Genomic DNA, 13,594 nt, shown 5'->3' with positions numbered 1-13,594 from the left:
TGCTTTGGAAAATGTCCAGCATCAGCACAGTGTCCTTGTCGAGGTCATTGATGAGCGATTCCGTGATCACAACATGTCTGTACGACATTTCGTCGGGAGCTTCTTGTATCATTTTCTGTCTTGACTGGTTGATGCTGGTGAATGTGTTATGGACCAAGGCTAACGACTCTTTCATTGTTTCCAGCTGGTTCTGTAGTTTCTGCATAATGGCTTCCATATTTTCTGTGTTGTGTTTGTTGGTGAAGCCGATGAGTTTACTGTGGGATTTTATAATGGAGTATTGTGGTTGTTGGATGGTATTAATTAGGGACAATTGATTACTATTCTGGGAAGTAATGGATATAGGGTGGCTGCTGTGACCTTTTTTTTCCTTTAATTGATAGATGTGATTGTTGGTTTTGTGTGTGGTATTCAATTAGCAATATCTGCCTAGATCTTTGACTGCATGGGGTCAATTTTAATAACTTACCATTAATTGAGTACATTTCTTTTGGTACTTACATTTGCGTTGATTGGTATGTTAGAGAGCATATATCTGTGTATGATTATCTGTTTCAATTGTTTATTCACTTCTCTCATTTCTTTGTTCAGGTTTAAATAGAATAATATTTTGTAACAATTTGTTTTTCTTACAGGGTATATTTGTCTTTTTGTCCAAAGTTGTTTTTAGGTCGGGAATAATTGTGTTGTTGTATATACGTGAGTTATTAATTAATAGAGGAAGGAAATAAATTTTTTCTTCTAGGACAAGCATGCAAACAGTGTGACTAATTATAGTTTCGGATAGCAGGATGTTGCGATGGAGTGTTTATACATAGGATACTTGTTTATCACATTTGTTACAAAACGATAAAGATATCATTCGAAACAAAACATGGGGTTGAAAGTGCAGCTTTGTGGTATTTACTATTTGCTGCTCTGTTTTTGATTTTTTGCTGGTGGTGGGTCTGCCATAGGTGAATTGGAAAAGTGTTAGCATTCGTTGTGGATAATATTTTTTTATCTTAGATATTGGTAGATTGGGTTATTACCTGGTGGACTGAAGGTGAGAGCACGTGCGATGGATTGAGGAGTTATGTCTTCTTCGGTTGATGTGTTATCTTTTCGCATTCTTGTCATCCGTGATAGGGTTGGTGTTGTCGGAACAGGTGGCTCTGGTGTTGTTGTTGGGTCATGGATGTCAATTATTATGAAGCGGATGTTGTCAGGTGCTGATGCCCTCAACATTTGGATAAACATTGTTTTTGTTTGTTCTTTTTGATCAGTGATGATTGCAGGCAGTCTGTTTCTGTTTGTGTGGGGGTTGTCGGATATGTATTTGTCAAGTGATGACTTTAACAGCTTTCGACATGATGTTTCGGATACAACTGCAGGTATGGTGTCTGTAGTGTCGGTAATGGTTACTGTCAATTTGTACCTATGGATATAGAACGGTTGTAAATCGTGTAGTTGGTGAAGAATTGTTTTTTGTTTGATTGAGTATATACTTACGTGTAGTTTGGTTTTTCAGTCAGCCCATGTGCACTACAATACCAGTCATAACCTCTTCTGAAAATCGGATCTTTGCAGATCGGACATGTTGCTTGGTACCAGGTGTTTTGGAAGTGAAAGTCCTTGATTGAAGCTTGTACCATGAATGTTTTATCCTATAGGCAAAGGTGACCTGGTTGTGGGAGTACAAAATGGTGTGTATTTGTAAAAAGTTGTATTAGTGCTATCATCTTACCAGCAGATCAGATCGGGTTTTCAGTTTCATGTCATGTAAGGTTGAGGGGGTTCCAGATGGTGCCGACACTGGCCTTGAGGGTCCTGTGAATCTGAGGTCGTATACGTGTTGGTATATGATATCGATGATATGAAGGATAATATTGTTCTGTAATGTATGTCACTTACAAATTAATCAGTGTTGTTGTCTCCGGTATATCTGGATTCACATAGATATGTGTAGCATGTGATGACCCATGTCGTAATGCTCCTGTATGGAAGTTAGTTGGTGATTAAGGGCATCAGAGGATACAGTGTCATAGTCATATTACATATATATATATATATATATATATATATATATATATATATATATATATATATATATATGCTAGTATGTAGAAGAGGATATCATTAGATTTCGATGGTTTTAGGTTTGTTACTGCAACAACGGTTAGCGTAGCCGCATGATCCAGGGCGGCACGGTTGAATTTCTATGGATTTGTTATGCATTCTCTCCATAGATTGATTGCGAGGTCACTACCACTATTGAAATTTTGGTTGTTTTTGGTGTTAAACAGTGATGTTAGAACTTATAACTGTAGTTTGATGGTTATTATATATACCTTTCATCTGTGAGAATAAGTAAGACAAACGGTTCCTTATTTGTTTTCGTGCAATCTCTTATCTTTGATAGAACACCAATGAAGTCTGTTTAGAAGGAAATATAAGTATGTAAGAAGTACTGGTACTATGAAGTTGTTTATTGTGAAGAATACCTGGATAATATGGTGGTGTTTCTCCGAGTTCTATCAGATGCGACTTTGAAACAAAGCGAAACAAGTTTTTTGGAATTGTTGTTGTGTCTGGAATTGGTTGTATGATAGACTTCAGACCGACATCTATGTAGATGTCATTTTCAAGAACCTTTTGATACTTGTCTAACGCTGGGCAGCTGTAATCAGATATGACATAACACTCTGAAACATTAAAAATGGATTCAATGTAGCTCTGATTTGTTCGCTGTCCAAGAATTTGAATTGCATCACCCTGTACGAACGGATTATTATAGTGTTATAATCAGTGTTATTAGGTGTGTTTTTGGGGTTAGGTAGTCATATTATCTGGTAATCGTATATGTTTTTTTAACAAAGAAAGCAGTTCTTTTCATCAATATTAAAAGGCAATTGGTAATGATTTGGTTGATATGAAATTTAATTGCATGAAACTTCATGTTCGGAAACTGTTTTTGTTGTATTCTTATAAACAGGCATGGCATGTTGGTTGGTACATATTTCATTTGCTGAAAAATTTTCAATTTTCAACCCATTTTGTTGTCATATGTTTTGGTAGGAACTTACAAATCTGTCAACAGCCAGGTACCAGGTTTCATATTGGCGGACATCGTGCTTCCATTTGCGTAGAATTCTAACCTGTAAGGGCCCTCCGATACCTTCAGCTTTGAGTTCTGAGATACTCGTCATCATTTGTGTGGTCTCTCTAATATAAGAAAAGATATGGAGGTCAATAGTATATCCAGGTGAATATAAAAAAGTGAATAAACATGTAAAGAGTTTTGGAATAGCAAAGAATGTATGAAAAAAGTAAAAAGTAGTAAGGTTCATGAAAGGTAGGACAGGTAGTCATACTGTAGACCTCGATTGAAGTAACTTTCTGCAGTAGATCTTTGAAGACAACATTTTTTGTTATGTTGGTTTTCATTGTGTCAGTGTTGTTTATTAGTATCTTTATGGAATCCGGTGATGTTGCTCGGGAAAGGGCAACGTAAAGTTGTCCGTGTGCGAAGACAGGCTGTGACAAATAGATACCAATTTTACGTAGTGATTGCCCTTGACTCTTGTTGATAGTCATTGCGTAACAAACTTTAACTGGAAACTGTTTTCGCGAAAAGATGAATGGCAGATCTGATGACTTATGTATGAACTTTATGCGTGGTATATATACACGTTTTCCGATGGATGTAGCGGTTATGATTGTGGCTTCGATAACAGTTGGTAACAATTGTGACACAATCATACGGGTACCATTACATAAGCCTTCTTTTTTATTTATGTTTCTTAACAACATTATCGGACAGTTGACCTTAAGTAAAAGGTCGTGTGGTGGTATTCCTGGAAAGCTTAGTTGGTTTAGGTATTCAATTGGATAGAGCCCCTCCAAATCCGATGTATGTTTTCCATTTGGCTGCATGGAGTCTGTGCTATTGTATACCTTCACAGCTGTTGAGACCATTTCTAAAACATGAGTGTTTATCTCATCTGCTGAATCGTTTGTGGGACAAACTATTGCTCTTGCTGAAAGGTCTCCTGCAGTCGGCTGATTAAGTGTACCATCCCCATACACAAAATCTATTAAGGTTTGCAAAGAATTGGAGGAAGGTGAAATTAGAAGTGAAGGTGGAATTTGTATCCAATTTGTGTCCCGTGGGTCATCTTTGTCAGGTACACCTATAAGTCCATTACCAATAGCCAACAGCCATGTGGCAAAATCCGATGAGGACATTGTATCGTGAGGTACTGCATCACGGAACTCTAGTCTCATGTTCGTATGTAAGAAGTGAATACTAAAGTATGTCCATAAATACGAACTTGGTAGAGTTAATGCTATGATTTCGGAACGTGTACTCTTTGGTAGAACAGGAAGAGTTTGGCGGAAATCACCACCAAGGAGTATAGATATGCCTCCGAATGGTTTTTCATCGCAATCCAGGACATCTCTAAATGAACGGTCCAAAAATTCAAAGCACCTTCTGTCACTCATCGGTGCCTCATCCCAGATAATGAGTGTTGTATGCTGCAGAAGATCTCCAAGGAAGGTGCGTTTTTTTATATCACATGACTTTTTGTCGTTTAAATCGATAGGTATTTTGAACCTTGAGTGCGCAGTCGTGCCAGACGGTAACAAAAGCGATGCGATTCCAGAAGCAGCAACAGCCAAAGCAATCTTGCCACTCGACCTCAAATGTGAAAGAATAGTTGTCCACAAAAATGTTTTACCAGTACCACCGTGTCCATAGACAAATATTAGTGTTTGTTTTTTGTCTTGTATGGAAGTAACAACTTTGTTGTAGACTGATCGCTGGTCACCGTTTAGGTTTGGTAGGAGATCATTGTGATGTTTCAGTAGTGCTTCCTTGTCGTAGCTCATTTCTTCCAAGAGCAGTCGATTTCGTAGGACACCAATCATATCCATTGACGGAACTGGAAGGCCAAAGTCTGCCATCGATTTTGATGGGACCGCCGAACGAAGTGTATCTTCTAAATCATGAAGCAGTTGTTGTTCAACTATCTCTGCAACAGAAGCAACTATCTTATCTGGTATTTCAGTTGTGAGGCATGTAAATAGTCGTCTTTCATCTGATCACACACTGTATTCCACAGCGAAAGTGGATTGCTAACCTCACAGAATAACAGTAGATGACAGAAAAGCGATTGTAGTTGTGATGCAGTTGCCCAGACTGAAGCCTCTGTGAAACATGTCAACCACTCGATATCATCACCTATCAATCGAAGTGCATTACAGGCAGCTCTGAAAGTTGGGTAAACAGTACCAGAAACGGTACGCAAGTCATCAAACGATGTACATCCTTTCTGGTGACATAATAGCATCCGTAAGTAAAATAATTCCCCACATGTCGGATGTACAAATACAAGCCGGCCTACCGCTTTTGATGATTCATAAACCCGCCGACCCCAACTTTACTTGTTTTATCCCATTTGTAACTTTTTGGATAATCAAGATATGTCAATTCATGACCTTTAGGGTCCCTTGAGTTGCTTTCGAACCATCCAAGTAGCGTTGTTATGCTGGCAAATGGATTAGATAAAACCTCGGGTATGGAGCTGTCCCCTTTGAAGATCAATTGTTGCATGTTTTCTTCATGAACGGTTAGAATCTGAACAGGTGGATGTCGATGATGTATATTGAAGTCCAAAATCCGCCATGCTGCCTCATGTGGACATATATATCGCCCATCCAAAAAATTTTGGACTTCATTTATAGGACGACTATCTTCATTTGCAGATCTGTGAGAGCTATCAGTAGGCATTGAACTGGATGATCCATGGGAAGATTCTGCCTTTTGGATACAATATCTAACACAGTCTGGACCTTTAGAAATATACTTAAATAGGTACTTAATCATCATGCTCCAGCCACAGTACTCAACATTAATATGTGCACGGAATCGTGAAGAAAGCCTTTTGTTGTAGGGCACAATATATCCATTGTCAACAACCTGTCCATATTGGTTAGTGTAGTGCGCAGTTGAGCTACGTTTGTACCGTACATATCCATCTGTGTCAAAAAATGTAGCAGGAAGAAATGGCTTAGGGAAGTGTTTACTGCATTTACCATCTTTCATACATGGAGCCTTTTGGTTAAGTGGTCCACATGGACCATGGATCATACAGCTTGTTATCGTCTCGTATAATTCTGCCTCATTAACTGGATCTGGCAGTTCAGCTGTGATATACCTGTCAACATCACTTCCTATTTTTATCCGATCTGACGCTGACACCCACACCAAGGTATGACAATGAGGAAGTCCTCTTTTCTGGAATTCAATAGTATAGAGATCTGTGATAATGTAGAAATTAAATCAATTAACACTTGTTAATACATTTGCTATAAAAGACGATATAGGTATAAACAGATATTTTTTGTAAAGCATGAAATATTTAAATCATAACAGACTGACAGCAGCAAATTTGTACAAACAGCCAACAATATTAAACTGTGAGAAAAAAAAATACTAAAAATGAACACATAAAATATACGTACAAACGTAACTCTTAAACAGTTATGAACCAAATATGGAAAAAAAACCGTAAAACAGGAATTACAAAAGGTAACGTAAAATGGAACAGCTACAATGAACAATCACACCATATTCCGTATAACACATGGAATCAAACTATAAAAAATTTAAGATAACGAATATGTCGTTACATTAAAATGCAGAGGTGATATCAATTGAGGGGTAATTTCGGAAAAACAGAGAAAATATTAGAAGTGCATATCTATCAGTAACCTACTCCAGAATAAACAGTATACTATATAAAAAGGGAATCAAATTTTCGTTAAACAAATGAAAATACAATACTTTCTACCATACAGGGGCAGCAGCAGCAAGTTATCGATAAATGGCTAATTTTAGAAAGACACATAATCTGTACTACAAACATAAACAATAGGAAGCTAAAAAAGAAAAATAACAACAACTAACAATAATTTTACATTTTGTTTTATTAATATATTTATAATTTTTAAAACGTTATTATTTTTGTATATACACATTCAACAAATCCTATTTATAAATTTACACAATTCGTTTACAATTGAACTTGATTCTCCAACCTATTGTCTGGAGTGACATCTTTCTAACATACCTAATACGACGAAAGGGATATTTTTTTATTTTGGAAAAGAAACCTTAGGGGCTGCAGCAGCAAGATATCAATAGAAGGGTAATTTTGGAAACACAAAAAGTCTGTACCACAAACGGATACAATAGGAAGCTAAAAAAATAAGTAACAATAACAAACAATAAAATGCAGAAGTGATATCAATTCAGAGGTAATTTCGGAAAAACAGAGAAAATATTAAAAGTACATATATATCAGTAACCTACTCCACAATAAATGGTATATTATATAAAAAGGGAATCAAATTTTCGTAAAACAAATGAAAATACAATACTTTCTACCATAGAGGGGCAGCAGCATCAACTTTATTGATAGAAGGGTAATTTTGGAAAGACACATAGTCTTTACCACAAACGGATACAATTTTTAGGAAGTAAAAAAATTAATTACAATAACAAACAATTGCATAGAGGGCTAGCAGAGTTAACATACCAATTCAGGGTTAATTTCGTAAAAACAGACACAATATCAGAAATACATATGTATAAATAAGCTAGTGAATAAGAAACTGTATATTATATTAAAGTGGAAATAAATATCCTTTAAACAAATGAAAGTATAATACACAACTGATCAGACCAGTGGAAACAATAGAAACGTGTAATTGTATGCCAACATATATATATATATATATATATATATATGAAAATCAGGAAGAAAGTCACAAAATATGATATATATATATATATATATATATATATATATATATATATATATATATATATATATATATATATATAATTAAAAGGAAAAGAACTGCAATTCAGTTGTAAAACACCAAATTAACATACACATAACATACACACATATATCTTAAATCTCACGATACACACATATATCTTAAATCTCACGAAATACACATAATACATATTGAAGGTAAAAGGGAAACCAAATGGAGAGCATACATGCTTCGACGACGCCAAACGTTTTGTCTTCCTTAAGAAACCGGATAAAGTCATGAACTTTGATATTGAAGACCCTAGCAATGACATCAGCTCTACTATGGGGGTCGGTCTGATGATGTGCATCCATATAGCGGGTGATCTCTAGCCACTTCACATTGCATGTAAACGTGATAAAGTACTGTGGGTTGCCATAGATCCTACATATGGAAAGGGCGTCTAGATAATGACTGTACATGAACCGGGGACCACCAATAAACGATGCAGGCAAGAATACACGTTTCCCAACAACAGTAGCCTCTCTATCCCCCTTTGAAAGCGCATCATAGAGACCACTAACGTAATCGGACCGAAGATTTGCTTGATGTTTTACAATGTACTCCAAACGGCCTTCTTCTATACATGTATATGCATCTACTAAATACTGTTGGAAGAGACGGGATGAATTTACAATTGGAGACCAGATATGTTGACGGGCATGGATGTAATATGCATAATACATTTTGACAGTAAGATTTTGAGCAGCTGCACCCCTCTGATTACCAAGTTTCAAACGGGGTGACCAACCCTCTTCACGATATGGAAACAAAAGGGGGTACTGTAAAGGCATATAACTCGGGTGTAGCTTACTGATACGTTGGGGACGACCAGATTGTGAGTGGACTATAATGTCATATGTGGTAGCTGTCGTGTCATCACCACTCACAATACATCCCAACGAACCTGCTGAGGGCAGATCATACCTACGGTCAGGAACAGTGTTAAACAATCGAACCGCATAAGACTGTAAATTACTTCCTTCAGCCATCTGTTTTGCAGTCTTGAAAGTCCGCACATATTCATTATTAGCAGCAAAGAAGTCAACCAAAAACCTGACAACAATTGGCTCCAAATTGCTTCGTTTACGATCATCAAAAGCCCACAATCGATTTTCCACTTCGTGATCTGTATCAAACAGGTAAAGCTGCAAAAACCTTGGACCTTTGACATGATCAGGAGACAGAGAACCAATCTTGTGACTGATCTGACCTGATATCTTAAAAACATAGGGACCCCGACTATCATTCACATCCTCATCAATATTAGCCCCAAAGGAAGTCATGGAAAACATACTGTTATAGGCCCTAATATCTTTTAAAAAATTTCGACTTTCATACAACGCAATAAACGGAGCTGGAAACGGAGAAGGATACGGAAAGACAACGGTGCCAGCTCTACAACAATTGGTGTACCGTGCGTGAGCAGCGGTAGACACATTAACAGCCCTCTCGACATACCAGAATAATGCACCACAAAATTCACATACCCAACTGCAATCACCACAGTCGTGGTACTGGGGAAGTACAGATAGTCGATCTAGACGCCGATACTTTCGTCGACCACCAATATCAACACCACCCGACGACGACGCAACGTCATGACGGGTCCACTTGGCCAGAACCGCCATGACATGGAAACAGGACCAGACAACGGCAACAAACGAACGAAAAATAGGAAAAAAAAGTATAGAAAGGAAGAAAAACGGAGTAAATTTACCTTGATGATACGAAGAGCGAAATCCATACACTGTTGCAGATGACGAAGAGAAAAAGAAAGACAGATGGAAAAGAAAGAAAGATCACGAATCCAAAAGGAAAATATCAGAAAGAAAAAACACGTGGAACTGGGGAACAAATGACACGAACATGTCAAACATTAAAATATTATTTATCCCACCTTTCTTCACCAACCATATTAATTGAGGACTCCCAATAAATGAGTTCAACAAAACGGACAACACAGACAATTTCACAAAAATATAAGGAAACAAACATGAACATAGTCAAGGGGCGAAATTGACAAACAAAGCCTACGTTTACTGTTCTTTTTTTTCATTTCCTTAATATATATATATATATATATATATATATATATATATATATATATATATATATATATATATATTAATGAATGCAAAACTAATTTCAAAAAATATCTAATATTTTTATTATATTTTTGATTTAATTTTAAATAAAAAGACGGATAGTTAGGGATGTGCAAAGGAACCGACCCGGCTGGAACCGGCCCGAACTGGACCCGGCCCGGAAACCGAAGTCGGCAGAAATTAAGAATTGAACCGGACCGTCGGTTCTACCGGTTTCCGGTTCTTACCGGTTCTTGTCGTGTCTTCAACGTTGGAACCGGTCATCGAGAAATAGCAACATACGGTTCCGGATTTTGTCGGTTCTGGTTCCAAAAATCCACAAGAATATAGTCTCAGTCCCGACGCGACTGGTTCCATCGGGTTCCGGTTCTGGTACCGGTTCTGGTCAGTTCCCCGGTCCAAATGCTCATCCCTACGGATAGTAGTAGATATATCAACCTAATACGATTGTTTGCGTTGATAAGATGACAATGATATGATGTGCACCATATTTGTGGTTAGTTGCCACCATTCTAGAAGGTTTAACGATTGGAGAAAATGATAACACTCCTAACATATTGTCACTTATGTTTTTTAGTGACACGTAAGTTTTTTTAATGTTACGTAAGCTCAACATGTTACATTGAAAAATATAAGGAATGGTAGTGTGTGATTTTAAATAGGTATTTTTTAAAGAAAAAATAAAAAAATAAAAAAATAGCAAGAGCCAATCAGAACTCACCATCTTTTTTTTATTTCTCCTCTCCCTCTTGTCACACTCTTGGCACAACTCCTTAGCGAGCCCTTGGGGGTGGTGTATAATGAGGGCTATCGAGGCTCTACTAGCGCCCGACTCCCCGTAACCTTAAAGGAGAAAATAGTGTTCCATATGCTACAACCGTTGCCTCCCCAAAAATACTACAAATCGTTGTCTATTCCCTCCGACCTAAGAATATTAAATATGTTATAATGAAACATAGCCATATTTTTAAATTTAATAGTGTCAAATTATATTGCGTTTCTCTAGTGTACGGGTTGATGTAACAACCTCCTACACATTTCTTTTATGGCGTTATTTTTATAAAATAGGTTAGACAATATAAAACTTTTATTGTATGAAATTATGATAAAAATGGAAGGGGAGAAGGAAGGGGTGGGGTCCAGAGTGGGATACGGGAGATCTGCGTGGGGACGGGGGTTCACGTGGGCGGGTTCATCTAACATTACATAAGACGATGGTACAACTCCCGCACAGCTCCTGCCATCTAACTATATCCACCGATAAAGATTCTCTAGTCTTCTACACATACACACTTTTATCATATTATCTATTTTTATTGTTTCAATATTATTATTTATTAGTAATTTATTCTCTTATATTACTTCATCAGTTATTATAAATTCCGTAAATCTACTATGTTTATCATAAGTTCTGTTTAAGTATTATGTACACGAAAGATATGGTGACATTTAAAGAAGAAAAAGACTCACGTCACATGTGTTGTTTCTTTTGTGTGTTTACGTGTTTCATAGAATGAAACTCATATTAAGAATAACTTCAAATTAATAAACTTATATTTAAAATCAATTTCAGTTTTGAAAAGAATGATAGAATAAGGAATTATTTTTTTGAATTTAATATATGAAATGAATATGTCATTCATTATTAGTTATTATATATGCGGACAAAGCACAAGTACACAACAAGTCGAGACTTATTTATATTTATTATATACATATATTAAATCCTAACACGTATGTAAATTTTTATATTTTTAGAGTTTCACCACGTCACTTTCTATTTATATTAAAATATAATAATTGTAGATGTAGCTTACGACTTTTTACTTCATATATAAAAAGTAATACATAAAATATAAATAGAAATGAAAAGTCGAAATTGATAAAATGTCATATATCTTTACGCTTTTCTCTAATTGACTGATTATATATAAATAAAAGAAATTTTCACGAAAGTAGTCTAATTTTTTAATTATTTAGTAAAAAATAGCAAAAAATTAGGTTTTATAAAAAAATAGCCAACAAATCTAAATTAGTTTCATCAACTTGTCTACGAAATTGCCATCTCACATGCAAAAAGACATTATGTTTTAATTGGGTTTTATGTAGAAAAGTCTTGTTAATTTTGAAAAATTTTTGATAATTTTTTTTTTAATATAAAACTTTATTATTTAATATTTTGCCCAAATTAACGAAAAACTATTTATTTTTATATTAATAGAAAATGATAAATTATCGTGTACAATTAACTAATGGTGACTTTTCTGTTAGAAAAAAGACTTTATAAAAAAAAAAGTTCAAAATAACAAGATTTTTCTGCATAAAACATTTTTTAATTACACTCGAATTGCCTAACATGAATCATTAGTAATAGTTATATTTTTCATAAATTGTCAATAATAAAGATTTTTTTTAAATATATTATATACTATGAATCATAAACGAAAACAAGCACCGCCCATGGTAAATTGGCACTCAAGTTATTTGATTTGCAATAGATTCAGCCCTCTTGCTACTGGTCATTCAAGATTCCCGACGGATTTTTCATGTCCAATTCCAATAAAATATACCGAGTATTATCAAATTTAGTTAGACATTAATATAATAAATATAATAACAATTGCTGATAAAAGAAAACATATAATTAAACTTGAATCTTGCTAAAATTATGTTTTTCTAAGAGGATATGGTAGGGTGACGTTATGGCATGTTATGGGTGAGCTAACAATCAAAACGGTGTCATAACATCATGAACACCATCCCCGGTGCATGTTAAGGATGCGTTGTGACACTTCTCGTTGTAACGAAGACGCAATGAAACGAGAAATATGATTGGCTATTCCTATTTTCTACAACGAATGTTATTTAAAAAAATAATTAATATTTTTTTAAACTATAAATATATACTATCTACCCCTTTATTTATTTCACATCATTCTCATATTTCTTTATATTTTATAAAATTCCAATAACTTTTCAAAACAAAATTATGATGGTTACAATGATGATAAACATTTTAGGAAAAAAAATATGTATTTTTTTTAAATTTGTATGTTATGTCTAATTTAAATGCTATGTTCTTTTTAGTTTTTAAATATTATGTTTTATAAAAATATATTTGTTTTAGTAAAAAAAGAAAATAAAAAAAAATACAAAAAAATAATGATATGGAAATTAGTGAGTGTTATAACATGTTCTTAACATGATGATTATTTCCTCCGTTGGTGTTATAGTATCATGGATGTGACATGTGATGTGGTACCAAAATGATGTTATAACATGTTGTTCATACCTAATACTCTTAACGACCCAAACTGGATGGTGTTTATCTTTTTATATGAAAGGTATAATTATACTTAGAAGGTATTTTTGAAATTTCATTTAAAAACAATTTAATAGGTTATTGGTTTTTTTGAAAAGTTAATAAATTAAAAATAAAATGTTTGATAATATGATTTTTTATAAAAACAACTGGATTTTATAAATAAAACTAGAAAGCAGCTAGAAAATTACTACAAAGCAATAGCTAAAATGAGTTTGATAACCAATCAACCTATCTAGGAGGAATTTTAGAGTTTTCTAAAAATAAACAAATTAAAAAAAACAACTATACTATC

The 13,594-nt window shown here is 34.8% G+C and overlaps 1 protein-coding gene and 1 long non-coding RNA gene across 2 annotated transcripts; one reads left to right on the top strand and one right to left on the bottom strand.

Annotated features, from left to right (window-relative positions):
- The first annotated feature begins 853 nt into the window (after nt 1-853).
- On the top strand, nt 854-2,013 carry LOC145117818 (uncharacterized). The gene is made up of 3 exons (XR_013712810.1): nt 854-899; nt 1,009-1,373; nt 1,570-2,013. It is a non-coding gene; the product is annotated as an uncharacterized LOC145117818 (long non-coding RNA).
- A 905-nt stretch (nt 2,014-2,918) lies between these two features.
- On the bottom strand, nt 2,919-9,500 carry LOC145111460 (uncharacterized). The gene is made up of 11 exons (XM_079047733.1): nt 8,057-9,500; nt 7,584-7,659; nt 7,223-7,244; nt 6,910-6,924; nt 6,570-6,640; nt 6,425-6,460; nt 6,347-6,351; nt 5,417-6,303; nt 5,129-5,315; nt 3,354-5,081; nt 2,919-3,007 (listed from the first exon to the last, which is right to left on the bottom strand). The coding sequence occupies exons 1-11, from the start codon at nt 9,498-9,500 to the stop codon at nt 2,919-2,921; spliced, it is 4,560 nt and encodes a 1,519-aa protein (XP_078903859.1).
- Nucleotides 9,501-13,594: the final 4,094 nt, after the last annotated feature.

The sequence above is a fragment of the Lactuca virosa genome, chromosome 5 (assembly GCF_052849685.1).
Source record: "Lactuca virosa cultivar CGN04683 chromosome 5, Lactuca_virosa_CGN04683_v6, whole genome shotgun sequence".
NCBI lineage: Eukaryota > Viridiplantae > Streptophyta > Magnoliopsida > Asterales > Asteraceae > Lactuca > Lactuca virosa.
This window is presented reverse-complemented; position numbering and strand designations above follow the sequence as displayed.

Excerpts from the sequence above, each read along its gene's own strand:
- LOC145111460 (XM_079047733.1), bottom strand. The coding sequence starts at position 9,500 with ATGGCGGTTCTGGCCAAGTGGACCCGTCATGACGTTGCGTCGTCGTCG. Across the intron at positions 6,461-6,569 it reads TCCATTTTACGTTACCTTTT|TTTAATATTGTTGGCTGTTT; the intron begins GTAATTCCTGTT and ends TTTTTCTCACAG. Across the intron at positions 3,008-3,353 it reads TACTTCAATCGAGGTCTACA|CAAATGAAATATGTACCAAC; the intron begins GTATGACTACCT and ends AAAATTTTTCAG.